This window comes from Balearica regulorum, chromosome 21 (genome assembly GCF_011004875.1).
Source record: "Balearica regulorum gibbericeps isolate bBalReg1 chromosome 21, bBalReg1.pri, whole genome shotgun sequence".
NCBI classification, from domain to species: Eukaryota; Metazoa; Chordata; class Aves; order Gruiformes; family Gruidae; genus Balearica; species Balearica regulorum.
The window spans coordinates 7,298,053-7,313,777 of record NC_046204.1 but is presented as its reverse complement, the minus strand read 5'-3'; the positions used below and the strand labels follow the sequence as shown (position 1 = coordinate 7,313,777).

Genomic DNA, 15,725 nt, shown 5'->3' with positions numbered 1-15,725 from the left:
TTTGAAAATACTTCAGGCAATTGCAGTAAGAGAAACGAAGTCAGGCTGACGAGAGCCCGTCCGGACCCTGCCGAAGCCGGTGCCTGGGGCAGGGCTGGCTGCTTTGTTCTCCCTGGGATGCGTCGCTTAAAGATTAATTAATAAACGATCACCGGAGTTTGACGCGTGCGAACAGCCCTGGCAAGGATGTTGGATCGTCTCGGGGAAGCTCTTACCCGTGAAGTCAGGTTCGAAGCAATCGCAGGCATCACACGGGCTCTCGTGCATCGCAAAGGATTTTTTTTCCCCCCAAAAAAATGTCTTTTGCAAATAAACTGGGGTTTTTTGAGAGAGGGTTGACTGTCTGTTGTTCAGCTAGTGGTTTGGTTCATCGGTTTGAGTCGTTTTACCCGTTTTGAGGCATTTTCCCTCAGTCTTGCTCCTCCCTTACTTTCTAATTTAGGTAACACACTTCCCCCAAAAGTCTTTGCTGACTTCCCCAGCCCGCGGGGGGTTTTGCAGCATCGCCTTTGTGCGGTTCTGCGAATGTTTCAGCCTCCGTGTGTGGCCCGCGTCAGCCGAAACTTTCCAAAACACTTTTCTTTTGTTCTTGGCCTTCTCTGGGTCTTCTGGGGTTGTTATTGTTAGTCTTTAGTCCCTCCCAAGCTATTCTGCTCCGCGGAAGCACGATCGTGCCGTTTCCACCTTCTTTTCAAACCTGGCTTCCCCATAAATCACAGCCCTGCGTGCGCTGGGCAGGGAGGCACTCGATCCGTCACCTTTATTTTGTAAAATACATCTCTGGGTCTTCGCAGAACCCTCTAGAATAGCTCTGAGTAGTTTATTGCACCATGTCTATACCGATAAGGACAGTTTACATCCTCCTTTTCAGACCCTACTTCCTCGCAGTTGTAATAACATCGGTGAATAGATGGCGATGGCGTTCTGCTCCTAAGGATCTGCTTTTTCTACCCGTGAAGTTGGATCAGAATTATTTTGCTGGTATAAACTTTACCAGTTCCTGCAATAGCAGAGACTGTTTTCGCAAAAGACCTGTGCCAGCATAAACGGAGTTACGACAGGATTCGTATCAGCAAAAACCAGAGCTATGCTGGAGTTACCTTGTTAGGTAAGCCGAAGAAAGGTACTGCGTAAGGTGTTTGTAACATCCTCCTTTGTGCCAGTGAGGCAACAGCTGTGAAGCAAAGGCTGAGGGACTGCCTGGCACGCCGAGGCTGCGGCTGAAGGAGAAAAAAGGTCTTTTTCTGTGAAAAGCCAGTAAGTAGGTAGCACGGCAGCCTAGTGTTCCTCCCCAGCTTTCCAAATCACAGTAATAGTTCTCGTCTGGAGCCTAACCCGTCAATCGAACAGAAATTAAAAGTCAAAACGTGGTGGGGTTTCAGTCTTGCACCTGATCTCTCCGTATTGTGAGAAGCTCTAGAACCCGAGTCATAAAACCTGGTTTCTTGTTACCTCTTTGCTGCTGCTTTCAGGAATCACACCGATGTGAAAGGTCATTTACCCCCAGAGGGGTGTTAGTATTGCCCACGCTACTGGCACGCCGGCGTTGGTGAGCAATGCTCGGGCGTCCAGCCACGGTATATTCCAGCTGCTCACCTGGAGAGAAGACTGGTAGGTTTGCCTTTACGGCGCTTTTAAAACAAGGTGTGTTTTTCTCTTTTATGTGGTTAAAAGGCAGGCGAAGCGTAGCATCGCTGTACTAAAGAACAAACTCCTCACCTTAGCCCCCCTCCTGTACCTTCACAAGGTGAGAGAGATTTACCCAAGGGACAAAGCAGCCCGCTGCGATGTCCTCAAGTCCCTTGCAAGACACTAGCCCAAACTCCTCGGGGTGACTTGCCGTTCTCCTCGCCAGAACCAAATCCGACTGCCAGCAGTGACACAAGCACCCACGGAGGTGAGAAGAAAAACACCGCGCCTTCACTCGCTTGCTAATTGCCAAATCATAATGCGCGCTCAACGCTAACAAAAGGCATCAAATAGGGTGCCGAGTTATTCAGCCTCGAAAATAATTATTATTTACGGGATGGGACTGCGTTAGGATTGCGGAAATTCAAGTTCAAACAGAGACGAGAAAGACAGGGAAAGCTTTATTAGATTCCAGCTCAACCACGTGTCAGCTGGGTTACAGGACAGCAGAACTGGTGGCAAAGGGAAGTTACCAGCATGCACAACCGGGGGAGAAGAGGCAAGGCTGCATCCGAAGCAGGTACGTGGCCTCAGGTCGGAGCATGCACACCAAAACGCAAACTACTCCGGGGGCAAGCGGCCGGCTCAAGAAGCGCGCAGTGTCTGGTTTTTCCATGCATTTTGCTGAAGCTGAAAATTTTACCAGAGAGAGACAAAATAAATCGGACGTGAGTACCATCCCTCCGAGAGGTGACGTCGCCGTCGTACTACGCGACCCGAAGCGACAACATGCGCGTTTGCTTTGAACGCGGCCTTGGTGCGAGTCAGGTCAGGAAGGACACCGTGATACGCAACATGCCTCGGAGAGGGGTAACACGAAGCGTGTGGGGAGACGACAGCTGCCCTCACCCGGGTGAAGAAGGGGTGGAAGGAAACGCTGTCCTTGCAGTCCACGAGTCTCTAAGGCTCATGTCCCGCAAGGGGAAACCTGCTCTGCATGTACGATCGGTAAGGACAGTGTCAGGCTGCTTCCTCGCTCACACGAGCCTTTTGTTTCCTGTGTCTCCTTGTCCAGACTGTGGGTCGGAAAGAGCAGCAGCTCTGAGCCCCGAGAGAAGGAGCTCTGAAAGAAAATATGAGAAAGAACTTGGCATTTTGGGCTACTGCATGGTTAAAGTACTAGTCAAACCCATCTTACCCATTTGTTCGATTTATTTAACTTCAAAGAGGTGCACACTAAAGCATTAAGATTTACTGGTTTAGATTCCTCTCTGTACAAGTTCTTTCAACCAGCTCAAATACACAAGGCTTTACAGATAGAAGCACTGAAATACAAGATAAAACAAATCTAAATTCCAAATCACTCCAAGAAGAAAAAATTGTAGAAAATAAAAAAAAAAAAAAACCCAAAACAAAACCCAAAAAAACTGCAGCACTCCTCAGGGAAGGGACAGACTGCACCAGGAGGAACACAAAGGGGTGAAAGGCAAGCTAGTGTAGTCTCTGCCCAATGTTTCTCGGTGCTGGCGGCTCAGGGGATGGAGTTCAAAAGATCCTTGAGGAAGCTGTCGGGATCACTGATTTCTGATAAGAGCCCTTTAAACAAAAGAAGACAATACAGAATAATTAGATTCACAAAGCGGTTTCCCCTGCCCACATTAGGGATTTGTGCTAGAGCATGTGTAAGTTAATAATGACAGCTGCAATGTTATTTTAAGTATGGAGAAGACGAAGATAAACCCTTATTGGATGCATGTGCAGAAGGGACTGAAGCGTGTACGTTAAATCCATATGGCACTTGCTCTTGTGCAACACAGCTCCCTCCCTGCTCGCTGGCTGCTCGGCTGCTCCGTACGTTGGACAGCGAGGGACTGGCCTGGAACGCTACTAACTCCTAACAAGTAAGAGTAGCCTCTCTGCACGTTGATTTTCAGCATCTCCTGCCTCCTGGGGATACCAAAATCCCCACGGCAGGAACTGTCGCTGCACTGAACGTGCCTTTAGCACATGGTCACACCTGTTTATCAGACTTCAAACCACATACACCCAAACCCACCTTTAAGCTGCGATGTACGTATGTTTAACAGAGCAGGGGGAGGACCTGTGGGATCAGGTGAGAGAAATTTTCCTGTCTGGGGATGCTCAAGCGTGTCTCCCAACTGTTTTTGAAATAGCTTAGGCAATAGCTGGAGCGCCGAGGTCTCCTCCTCTTGCTGCCTCGTACAAACAAGCTGCTGCAGCAGTGTCAGGAATGCTGCTGTCTCAAGCAAGCGGCAGTCACGAGTTGCATAAGACAGCCTATAAAAGGGAAAGCGCACACTTACCAGCCACATCCAAAAACTCGGAAAACGTTTCAACTGGCATGAACTCCTCCTGGAAGGTTTTCAGAGCCTTGTCTGCAGCTTCGTGTATTGGCATGTCATTGTGTCGTATGAATTCAGCAAGAGAGTAGGACCAGCCTCCCTCTGTGTTACTGGTAGGCACCTTCTACGAAAGGGGAAAATGGGACCAAATCAGCCCAAAAAATAACTATTTAGAAGAATAACTGCAAACCCTGATGCCTTCTCCTGTTGCTCTTAGACTTGCATCCCCTGCCTCTTGTGAAAAAGCCACACAGAAGAATTTACCCCATCTGTGACTTTAGAATCTTTTTGTACAGAATGCAAACAAGGTTGCAGGCATTTTCTCACCCTAATTATTTAACCCCCTTCGGAAGCTGCAAGTTTCTCTGTGGAGGATGTCCCTACCTCCTTCCTTACCCAACTGTTTCCCTGGTGCAGCCCTGAGCATCCTTGCTTTAGTGAAGCATGAACAGAGGGGGGAAAAAAAAAAGCAAAAAAAAAAGCAAACACACAATACAGGAGGAGTGCTGCAAACTGGAAAAGTCTCTCGATTCTTCAGATACTAAATTTCAAGGGGCACAATGAGCACAGACTGCCTCGCTGCTCATACAAGGTGAAGTTTTATGTTTACGAGGATCTTGGAAAAAGGGGCTTCAAATTATTTCAAATGCATGTAGTTGCTCAGGTGAGAAAGCCGATATAGATGAACTTCAATGTTTTTTCTTACCTTGAACATGTTGTAAATGAGATCTACTAGGGCCCAGAAGAGAAGGCCAGAGCGGTATGTTGCGTATTCCTTCACTGTCTTATCTGCCAGTCTAGAAGATAATGAAATCAGTCTGTGAGTTAATCATTTTACTATGCTTTGGTAATCAATTTGATGAATAGCACGAAAGCTGAAACGGCCAAAAAGCCTATCAATAATACGCACGGGGAAAGGCTCTGAGTAAGCTTTACTGTGTGCTCTGGGACATGAAACAAACACTGGGCATCCCGATTTTTGTGCAAGGATTCCTATGGCTAGGAAGTCACTTTAACCAAAGCAGGTTAGCCAGTAAAACCCTATTTAACAGGAAGAAACAAGCCCAGGGGGAAGCGCATTGCTAAGATTATATAGGAAGTCAACAGCAAAAGTCGGAAACACCACCACACAGCCCCTGTTTGTACGCTCACTGCTTGGAGTACAGCAGATTCCAGAAAAAATAACTAAATCTCGGTTTCAGATGCAGTATAGCAATGACAGAGAACATGTTTTTTCCTTCTAACTCACAAAAATGTTTCTGAAACACTCTGAGGGAAATATTTTGTCCTTTAAGAAACAGAGGAATTCCCATTTAATATCTTCTTGGTTATTCTATCGCCATGAAAGGACTTCTTTTGGAAATTCAGCATCTGGCTCAAGAAATGCTATAAAAGGTGCAGAGCTGTCCTGGTATAACAGCTCCCAAAGTTTACAGGATTAATCACAAACAGGTTCTGGCAAGGTGGAATCTCCTGCCAACACCACTAATGGGTTTGGAATTTTCTTGCATGCGTTTCTCAGGTACATCTGCCTCCATCACACGCCGCTTCCTGCTCATCACTTAAAAGCTTTGGGGCGGGGGGGGGAAAAGCCCTTTTTGATGCATCTACAACTAGTTCGGCTGCCACCGACACAAGTCAGCAAGACAAAGGGGTATCGTCTGACCACGGGCCCAACCGCAATCTGCCACAAGTTGGGGTTTTTTTGGGGGGGAAATGGAAGTTTTGCTGCTTTTGTTCTAAAAAGCTACATTTGCGTGTCTGCCCTTAAAACAGACGGCTTGGTAGGTAGCAGTCTGCTTGGGCAGCCAGGCTTAATTATTTAAAGGAAAACCAATTAGTAAAGGTGACTAAATTTCCACGGGAAGAACAGCAACTTAGAGCGAGGCTAATTCTAGACTCCCAAATACTGCAAGACAGAGTTTCTTTTTATGTGAATGGTTTTGATCTAATTGGAGTCTGCTCCTTTAATTGAAAACTAAAAGGCCCTTGTGGGTTAAGTCTGGTAGCTACCTTCTGGAACAGCTACTTCATATAATAGCCGACGCATTTTCATTAACGTAAGCTGGTTCAGGCTCATCAGCTATGCATGGATTGCCAGCAGAAAGTTAGACGTTAACACTTTGGGAGCCTCGCTTCTCTTGGGAATGTTTCAGAAAGGTCACAGTCAGGAGCAAAGGGAAAAAAATCAAAAGGATATTTTCTTCCCAAACTCCAGACGAAAGCGATACTGAAAAGCGTCTGTAGGACTTTTCTAGCCAGAATTCTTGGTTCAGTAATAAAGAACAGGTAATCAGTCACTTGATCCAGTTCTTTGGAATTTGTAAGCTATATTTACAAAAAAAAAGAACAAACCCAGAACTCTGTCCTGGTAATTTCATTTCTGGGCTTAAATACAAAGTGTTTCTAAAACCCAGAAGGTGCCGAGTATCCCTCACTTTGGTCTTGCAGACAAACTGCGATAGCTGTTGGTCCTGGCAGAGACAGAAGACGTTTTTGGCTAGATTCTCCTCAAATCTGTCTCACGCTGAGTAATCCAGCTGAGCAGCTGGATAAAACACCTAACCACAGGACAGGGCACAGGCAGCATTTGTTGCCTTCACTTAAGTAGAAGGGAATGCAGAGTACTGCCTGCACCTTTCATTAATAAGATTTACAGGCCCTTTTTAGGGGCATGAGTTGATCCTCAGCTGCTTTTAGATGCTCTGTTGGTTCCTATAGCAACTTCTCTCCATCTCCCCCAGTAAAGGCAGCAGCGAGCCCTTGCATGTGTCTCGCGTTCAGTCCGCACCACTCAGATGTACTCTGGAGGGTGCAGCTCCCAAATGACACCCGTGTACTGCATCGAACGTGGAATGCTGATTTTAATCTTTTGTATGCAGACACAGTCCTCTGATGTTACGGACACTGGCTTCCTCTTTGCCTTAGCCTACAAATTCAAGGTACTGGCACTTATCTGCAGAGCATTTCACCGTCCATCGCCCTCTCTTCCTGATTTTCCACAAGAATAAATAAGCACAGACCTTGGAAATAAGAATTGCCGTATTTCTATTTCTGAGAGGTATTATCAGTGGAAGGCTTTATGCTCTCTTAGTACGCAGGGATTAAAGAAAGCCCTTGAATAAACCTTGACATAATTCCTGAGAACTATTTCTGAGTGTTTTCCCCTGAAATTCCAGAGATTGGATGGTTTAGCTGGAAGTTTCTTGCTATGTCCGTTTCAATATGCTTTTATTACATAAGCTTAGAGATAAGTCGGGAAAGAAACAGAGTAATTTACTGAGAGTTTTAAAAACCACCAAAACATCCCCAGGAAAGCCACACAGGGGCTTTGCTTTACCAGTCTCTTTGGCAGGCCACACGAAAAGCTGCACGCCCTTGCATCTGAGAAAACAGACCTCCACGATAATATCTCCCCGAAGTGTTAAACCCCCCTTCCCAGAACTCAGGCAGGGTGGTGGAAACAGGAGACACGACCACAGCGCAGGCTGAGCTCGAACAGCAGAAAACTAGCACAGAAATCAATACAGGAGCCCCTTTAAGGGCTCTTTCACTTTTGATGCCTCTAATAGCATTGATGCATGCTGTGTTGTGTGTTACTACAATGTAATGACTTTATCAAACATATAATTAATGTCATCAGAATAAGAATGCCCTTTAAGGCGACTTAGAATAAAAATGAATTTATTCCTAATTATGACAGCTATTTAAAATCATCTTTTCAGAAACTGGAATTCCCCTTCCTTCTCTGGAAATAAGTGCTTTTGTCAGGCAGGCACAGCCACTTATTCTTGTACTCAAGTGCTTGACAGCTGCTATTGATTTTTTTTTTTTTCTTTTTTAAAAGCAATGGCATTTGATTTCTATTTCTATTTTTCTATTTAAGGAGGCTGGTGCACTGATCAAAAGAGCCCAGAAGGCAAGCAGGGAGCATGCTAGCAGCTCAGAAACAGCACACAACAGAAGTTACTACAGCGTTTCACTCAGGGTGGGGGGGGAATAAGCATCTTACCATTTTCCTACTTCTAGCTATACTCCTAGGAGCAGCATCATTGGCACTGATCACCTCATTGCTCCACTCCAAAAACCACCCAGAATTGAATGCTCCTGCTCCTACCTCTGCAACGCTGAGTACAAAGCTACTCAGAAGGGTTAATATCTGCTATTCTAAAACACGCACGCTTCTTTCCTCAGCTCCCCATAAGCCGCATGCGGCTCCGACTACTGTGACAGTAGTAACCGAGTGAGCTGGCAGCTGGGGAGCAGCAGCGGGGTGGTGGCTGACCTGCTGGCTCCCCCTGGTGACACCACTCGTGCGTGGGAGGTGACGAGGAGCCTCTTGAGGATCTCCACTCGCATGGCTTTCCACTTCTCGGGAGGAGAGATGTGCAGCGCCAGCACGGTGTAGTAATGGGGCCCGTCCACCTCGTAGGCACTCTCCACCCACTTCTCTTTGGGGTGCTCCATGAAGCTCTGGAGGTTTTTCTCCTCCCTCGAAGTTGCTCGAGTTCTGAAACACAAGAAAAGCTTCAGCAGCTGTTCTGGCTCCTACATGTTAATTTGCTAAATCTCTGGAGCTTTTTACAAAGGAAACACAGGAAAAAACCGTGCTAGCTTTGAACTGTTAGGTTTTTCCCAAAATTCATCCACTCTTTGGGTGTTTTCTCCCAGTTAAGCATACAAGCCTAGCAAACTTGCTTTTCCTTGGAGCTGTGTATGGTACTACAGAGGTTTGCAAGGCAGTTGGCATTGTCCCAGTGGAGGGCAATACTACTGTAGAGCTATTTTTCCTTTTTTTTTAAGAGAAAAAAAAAAATAGAGTCAGGCCAGCCAGTCCACGCGTTCAGGTTGTACTGTCTCCCATCTGACACCAAGCACGTGACTGCAGCTTCTACAGCCAGACCTCAGAATCAATTTACGTTATTCATCTACCGCAAAAGCAATCACTGAGAAGATACAGGCCAATTTTGAAACCAAAAAGATAGTGTATTTACTGTAAGCTTATATATATAATTTTGTTCCTTTCCCCTAGCTCCAGGCTCTTCAGGAGTCCTGACACCCCAGAGCTGACAGTGTTACAGCAACTCTGTGTTACAGCAGACCTTGCGAAGATGTATCACACTTTATTTACCACAGTCTATTGCTCTGCTTCATCAGGAAGAAGCTGCCAGCCGGGCAGGTCCCTCGATTTTTAAGTCAGATATACTCTCCCTATCAGGAAGGTATAAAACAGCATCCTAGCAGATAAAGCTGTGTCTGGGTGTCAGTGTTGTGTGACCTTTTTGTTTGCTACATAATGCAGCTGGTAGCCAACTAGTAGCTCTTCATTTTCTCTATTTCACATCGAACATGTCTTTAGAAAAAAAAAAAAAAAAAGTATGGAAACTACATAATGCATTTTGATACGACAGCCGCGCAGCGGGTTCTGGGCTCTCTGGTGCCAGTAAGCAGACTAACGAGATGAAAAGAATAGTTTCATTTATTTATCTCCCAAGGGACTCAGAAAACAATAGCACAGGGATCTGGAGATAGATATTAAAAACAATAGACAAATTGCATTAGAGCCAAAACGTTGATTAGTTCCAGGCAGGAAAGTGAGAGAAATTTCATTGCACTCCATTTGGAGTGACCTTGGTTGAAGAGGCATATTTTAACATTTATACCCTCTTCTAAAGAATATTACTTTCTGGTATCTAACTGCACAAATAAAAGGCGTATGGGCATTACATTTTCACATGGGGTACTGTATTATCAAAACCAGCTTGTGCAGTCAAAAGCAGTTCGCTGTGTATAGATTTGTAGACTTGGACATAATGTCAAGCCAAAGCACGCCCGATACTTATGCTTTGTATAAATAAGGTATTACTGAAACACTTCAGCAGAAGTGTTCCTACGCTGCTGTTTACTGGTAAAAAAAATTAAAAAAAAAAAAAATCTTAAAAATGTCAGGAAAATCTGATGGATCTGAATGCTACAGGAGAATTCCAGTATGTCAAAACTGGAACCAAAACTGATTCTGTTATTTTCACATTGGATAAAATGATAGCAGGGTTAAGTTTTCAACTAACAATTACTTCATCATAGTGTCTCTCTTCTGTCTGTTCCAGAGAAAATTAAGCTGGGAGTGTTTCTTTAATCTAATAACCCTGTTGCTCACCCCAGAGGTAATAATTACATCTAGAATGGAAAGAGAAGCTAATTCCCAATTGCTTTTACTCAATAGGTTCCCTGTTATCCTGCATGTTCAGGCGGCAACGCTTTACTCCAAACAATGTAAAACTGTACAGTCTGCTTAAAATGTGCAATTTGGTTCCTCCTAAAACTTTTGTGTGATTTTCCACCACTCTTGCCACATACACGTTCAAAGCCCAGACCACAGCAGCCCTTATAGACCTTTCCTGAAGTTAAGAGTGGAAGGCAGAGCTTGCTGCTAAGAGAAAGGTACTGACGTGTTGAGAACGTAGAGCACCGTATGGATTATGTACGGAATGAGGTGTATGTTGCTCTCCCTTCCTCCTCCTCCAGTATCTACGCTGAATGATTGCTCCATCGCAAAACGGAGAAATAGCAGTTTAATGTCATGGACATTGAGCTGGTAGGTGGGTTCCCGCTGCCCTGTGCATTCCTGGAGGTACGTGTTGTGTCTGAAAAACAGCAGTAAGCGTAACTTTATTAAAAACCCTTTAAAAACTTTAATAAAGTCTCTTCTTCCACAGCATAGCTCAGAATCTGAGCAAGAATTTCATAGAAAAGCTTTAAAGAATGGGATATAAAGGATATAAAAATGCAAGCACTGCTACCTTCGACTAAGCTCCCCATAAGGGAGGCTCTCAGCTTACCCTGGCAAATCCAATTCCATCTGATACACATTTACACTCATCGATACTATTTTCCCATGTCCAGCCTTGCAAACAGCTCCCTGGCTGAAACGCATTAAAGATGTTACCACTTCTGATTTCTATCCTGACTGTACAAACCCAGCACAGGGTAGAAGAGAACAGTGGCAACAGGATGAACCATCTCCATCTACTCGAGGTGAGTCGTCGGCTACTGTAACTCATTTCCATCCAACAGAGGTTTGGAAATCTACACAAGGGCATCTGCTGGGGTCAGACAGGTTGTATTTTGTATAGCAGGGCAAAAGAATCAACAATGTTACTGCAAACTCCATCTTCAGGAGTGACCCAGGGCCAACGAGGTAACAAATTTATTTGAAGCCAAGACGCAGACAGACACCTGGACTTTTTTAGGAAATGTGCTCTTGATGGTAGAATGCAAAATGGCTCAGGGTTACTAAGATTTAGCTCCATCATCTTTGATTCATGGTTTGAAACTTGCATGGCTCCGTGGTAACGTAGTAACTCACCTACCCAAATGCAAAACAGCTCGAGAAGTAACTTCTTCTACTCACCGCGCTAAGCAAGTAGCAAAAGCAGACTCTGGCACATGAGGTCCCCAGACTGGCAGGAGCCCATTACACTTGGTGTTGGCATTTTGTAGGGCTGCACTCTCCCATTCTTCACGGCCACGGGCAAGTCTGCATTGAGAGAGCAAGCCATACCCGGGCAAGTTAGTTGCAAGTTTTTACCCCATACTTGCAAGTTATGCAAGTTTTTGTCTAAGAAACTACCAAAAAATCGACAATTCCACAGCTTCTTTAAATGATGGACTTTTGAGTGTCAGGCCTGACCTCAATTTGGCACTTTAAAGCAGACTGCAGCAGAGAAGCCCATGGCTGTCTCCAGGCTGCAAAGTGATCAACTCAGAAGCAAACCCATCCTGGGGCACAAGGCCAAGTGCCACACTCACAAACCACCTTGGGAAGTAACATCAACCTTGCGATCAGAACGTACCTTACGGCTGCAAGGTGACAATCGTAGTGGACAATGTTGAAGTGAGAGACTGTGCTGTATCCCTGCTGTTTTCGGGGCTTGTTCTCAAACTCCTCTAGTGCAACACGTTTGGTGAAAGTATAAATACCTAGGACTTTTGTAGGCTGCAATGACACAACAGCTATGTTAGAGACCATTCACTTCTGTAACAGTTTACGCTGTGTGCTATTTTGACACTGCACGGAATTTCATCTCCCCTAGTTCCTATCTCAAACTTAGACTGAGCAAATCTTTTTCCAGCTTTCACTGGAAAGACACTTCCACTTCCCGACCGCCTCTGGAATTACAGATCCCAAGAACCATGCCTGAGATTTCCTGATCTCCCAGAGCCAATGCACCAAACCTTGTGCAGCTGGATACTGGCAAGTCCCCTCAGCTGGCAAGAGGACTTTGCAAATGCATCTCCCTTTACCTGAAACTTGTATCCTTCCCGGCAGATGCAGCAAGTCAGACCTGGTTCTTCTATAAGTTCCTCCATCTGTTTAAGCAGCGCGGTCTTGGTCACTACCTGACCCTTCTCGTTCGTCTGAAAGAGAGAACAGGTCAAGCGGTTAGAGAGACAATGATGACCGCCACCATCCCCACCACTGCCACAGGAATGCCCAACCCACTTCCCAGCCCGCTGTTAGCAACCGTATTTACGCTCCCAGCAGTACCAGGCAAACCGTGGGCTTGAGCTCCGCAATATTTGTCAGTAAATCATTTTACACAATTCCTCGTGTGGCAGTTTTAACGAGACAGAAATAAAAACATCATTAGATCACTCGTCTGCTGTCAGTGCAAACAAACATTACCGTCATCCCCAGAGTGCCCAAGGCCTTCTGTCTCATTGCCATGGCCATACGCTTCTTCTCTGCACGTGTCTCCTTCCGGGCAGCATCAATCTTCTTATTCACCTCTGGATGTTCCCTTAGTGCCTCCAGAAGATTCTCCGCTAACGTCCCAATCCCTTCATCACTAGACACCTGCTCCAGTTTGTGCAGGTTGGTAATGGAGTCTGTACCTATCAGCACCTAATGGGGATTGAAACACAGCGCTTTCTTCAGAAAAAGGGTGCACATGACAGTAACTGTTCCCTCTAATCCCACCCACGACAGCTGAGCAGCAGCACTGATCTGGAACAATTTTTGCCAAGTGCCTTACTTTCTTGCTCCTACGTTACGGACTCTAAAACTGCGTACAAGACTGGGGCAATTTGCCTCTACACTGGCCACTGCTAAGAGGTCGGATGTGGATGTTAGATAAAGAGCATTCTTAAAAAACCCCAAAACAATCAGGCCCTGAGAACTGATATATATTGATATATATCAATACTATATAGTTCACCGTCCTAAATTACCTTCTCTTCACAATGGTGTGTAAATCTCATGGGAAAATATTTAAGTCAAAATCTCTGCCCTGCAACTTTTTCCAGCCTAACAGACGATACCTGAAGCTGGTGTGTCTCTAAAAGCCCAATAAAACCAGCATAGCATTAACTACTATAGAAATAACTGCTTATCTACAGACACAAGAAGCAGTGTAACAAGGCAGCCACATCCTACTCGGCTTTTGCAACAGTCTCCTTACCTGCGTAGCAGGGTGCTGCGTGGCAAGTCCTCGGAGCAGGCGCAGGATAAAAGGAAGCGCAGGTCGAGATAAGAATTTCTTCCATATGTCTGCGTCCAAACTGCACAGAAAACAAGAGGGAGCAGCTGAAGGGCAGTCACCCGTTTCGAAAAAGGCACTTGGCGGTCAGCCAGTAGCACAGCTTGCAGAGCGCAGGCTGCAGGCGAGACAAGCACCCTTCCCCCTGTGTCCCTCCTCCATTAATTAACGAAGTGACATTCACGCTCCCGCTTCCACATTGTGCACGCCAACAGCCATAGTGTCAACTCTTAGCCTCGGGATTTATGTTCATGAGCTGGCCGTTGATAGCAATTTTGTGTTACGATGCAATAGGTGAGACACAGGCATTGCGATATCCAAGAAATCAGCTCAGATGGGTATCAAATGGGAAGACTACAGGCTTTTTAGCCCATCTTGTCTCACCATACCCTCTGCATCACAGCTGCATCACAGAAGTCTAAGTGCTTCTGAATGCGGACTTGTTAACAGCTTTCTTGGAAGATTCTTGTGGTGATGAAATGAGAGAAGGATGTTCAGGACTACTGCATACATTAAGTAGTGACTCTTACTTCTTTGCACTGGGAATGTGCTTTTTCATGTAGTCAAGGGCATTCTGCGTAATTCCCTTCTGAAGGATGAGATCTTTCAGCTGATGGCCGTTGCTGTTGTTCTTTATTCCCGCTGCTATTTTACAGAAGCAGTCTAGGAAAACTTTATCATCTCCACTGTGCTCCTCATCATACCTGAATGAAGAGAAGAAATGGTAACTTGGAGGCTCTCCAACAATCTGTGCCTGTAATTCTCATTACATTATTGCTGAATGTGCGTACCTACTCCAGCTCAGAGAAAATACTCAGACCTTTGTCACCTCAGAATACACTCTAAAGCCCCATTTCTCGAGCTACATGCTCACATATTTCTTTTAAAAATGGCTTAGAAGTGAAATAGGAAATTAAGCTTATGCACCAGGAATCTCTGCAGCTTTGCATTACACTGAAGTAAGCATCAATGAGAAAAAAAAAAAAAGTATAGACTTGTCACTACAACTGATTTCATGTGCTTTTAGTTGAAATATGACAACATACTTATCAAAGTTACAGTAGGGCTTGAATCGATCAACCAGAATCTGCATTTTCTCCATTTCCCCGAAGGACAGGTAAGGGATGATGCGTAATAGGCCTTGCAAGACGCTGAGATTGGAACGGACAAAAGTGCTGTTAATCTGATCAAGCAACATTACCAGCTGATCTTTGTCACCAGTTAGGAGGAGGTTACCCTGCAAAGGAAGAAGAGCACGATCACATTCAGGAATAAATCTACAACCTTCAAGAAAACCCTCACTCTAGTAGCTGGTAGACTACTCCAGTCTTGAAGGATTAGAGGTCTAGAGTCTGATAAAGATAGCCTGATGAAGAACAAAACCATCCCTTGTTCCCAAATATCTCGTGGAATAGCTATAACAACGCCTCCAGCTGACAACTGACTTCTTCCACTTACTATTAAAGAATTTTCTAGTCAAAAAGGTCTAATAATTCTAGCTCAAAGGATGACAGATTCTTATGCACCAACGGTTTCAAAAGACGACCAAGAAACTCTTCTCATTCTCAGTGTAGTTGAGATATTGTTTTTTACCCTCAATTAGCTGGAAAATCAATCATGTTTTCAACATGTACAAAAACACTCAAAAAACCAAGGCAGAGCTGTGTCTTTTCTTGTCTCTCACTGGCCTGTGGCCCAAAGCAGCCAGGAAGAGATCCAAGCAGTGCCTAATAACTCCCACCCTGACTGTGCAAGAGTCATCCTAAAGAAGCCTCACAGTGCTTTTGGTTCAGGACACTCCTCTTGCCCTACCCCCAAGGCCTGCTAAGACACGCCAGCAAGCGTAACAAGGGTTAGACTCCCATTTGGGACACCTCTACAGCTCCTGAAGCTCAGCATCGCTGTAATAAGATCTTTTCAAGCCTTGAATCCCAGTCAACATTTCCATTCCTGCGCTGAGCCCCAGGCACTCACCTTGTCCTCGCTCAGAGGTTCTGCATTGGATTCATCCAGTATGATCTCCATTATACTAAGCACTTGTTCTGCCACGGCTGCTCCTCCGCTGTCCTTACTTTCCTGCTCAGCCACCAGAGCCTGGAGAAGATTGCAGTAGTTACTGGAATACCAGAAGTAACTGGTTAAACTGACCCCCCACACTTCCATTCGTTAACAGATAATGTGCAGTACCAGTCCA

The 15,725-nt window shown here is 45.3% G+C and overlaps 1 protein-coding gene across 5 annotated transcripts in view; it reads right to left on the bottom strand.

Moving 5' to 3' along the window:
- Window positions 1–2,823: 2,823 nt before the first annotated feature.
- The window catches only part of UBR4 (ubiquitin protein ligase E3 component n-recognin 4), a 77,674-nt gene continuing 64,772 nt past the window's right edge, over window positions 2,824–15,725 (bottom strand). For all 5 annotated transcript variants that reach the window (XM_075773563.1, XM_075773564.1, XM_075773565.1 and 2 more), the window contains 13 exons: window positions 15,506–15,625; window positions 14,578–14,768; window positions 14,062–14,235; window positions 13,454–13,553; window positions 12,679–12,897; window positions 12,297–12,410; window positions 11,846–11,988; window positions 11,404–11,529; window positions 10,442–10,636; window positions 8,278–8,502; window positions 4,699–4,789; window positions 3,954–4,116; window positions 2,824–3,225 (listed from right to left, as the gene is read on the bottom strand). In XM_075773563.1, the coding sequence (XP_075629678.1) occupies window positions 3,161–3,225; window positions 3,954–4,116; window positions 4,699–4,789; window positions 8,278–8,502; window positions 10,442–10,636; window positions 11,404–11,529; window positions 11,846–11,988; window positions 12,297–12,410; window positions 12,679–12,897; window positions 13,454–13,553; window positions 14,062–14,235; window positions 14,578–14,768; window positions 15,506–15,625 (1,926 nt within the window). In that variant the 3' untranslated portion in view covers window positions 2,824–3,160. The remainder of the gene's footprint in view (window positions 3,226–3,953; window positions 4,117–4,698; window positions 4,790–8,277; window positions 8,503–10,441; window positions 10,637–11,403; window positions 11,530–11,845; window positions 11,989–12,296; window positions 12,411–12,678; window positions 12,898–13,453; window positions 13,554–14,061; window positions 14,236–14,577; window positions 14,769–15,505; window positions 15,626–15,725) is intronic.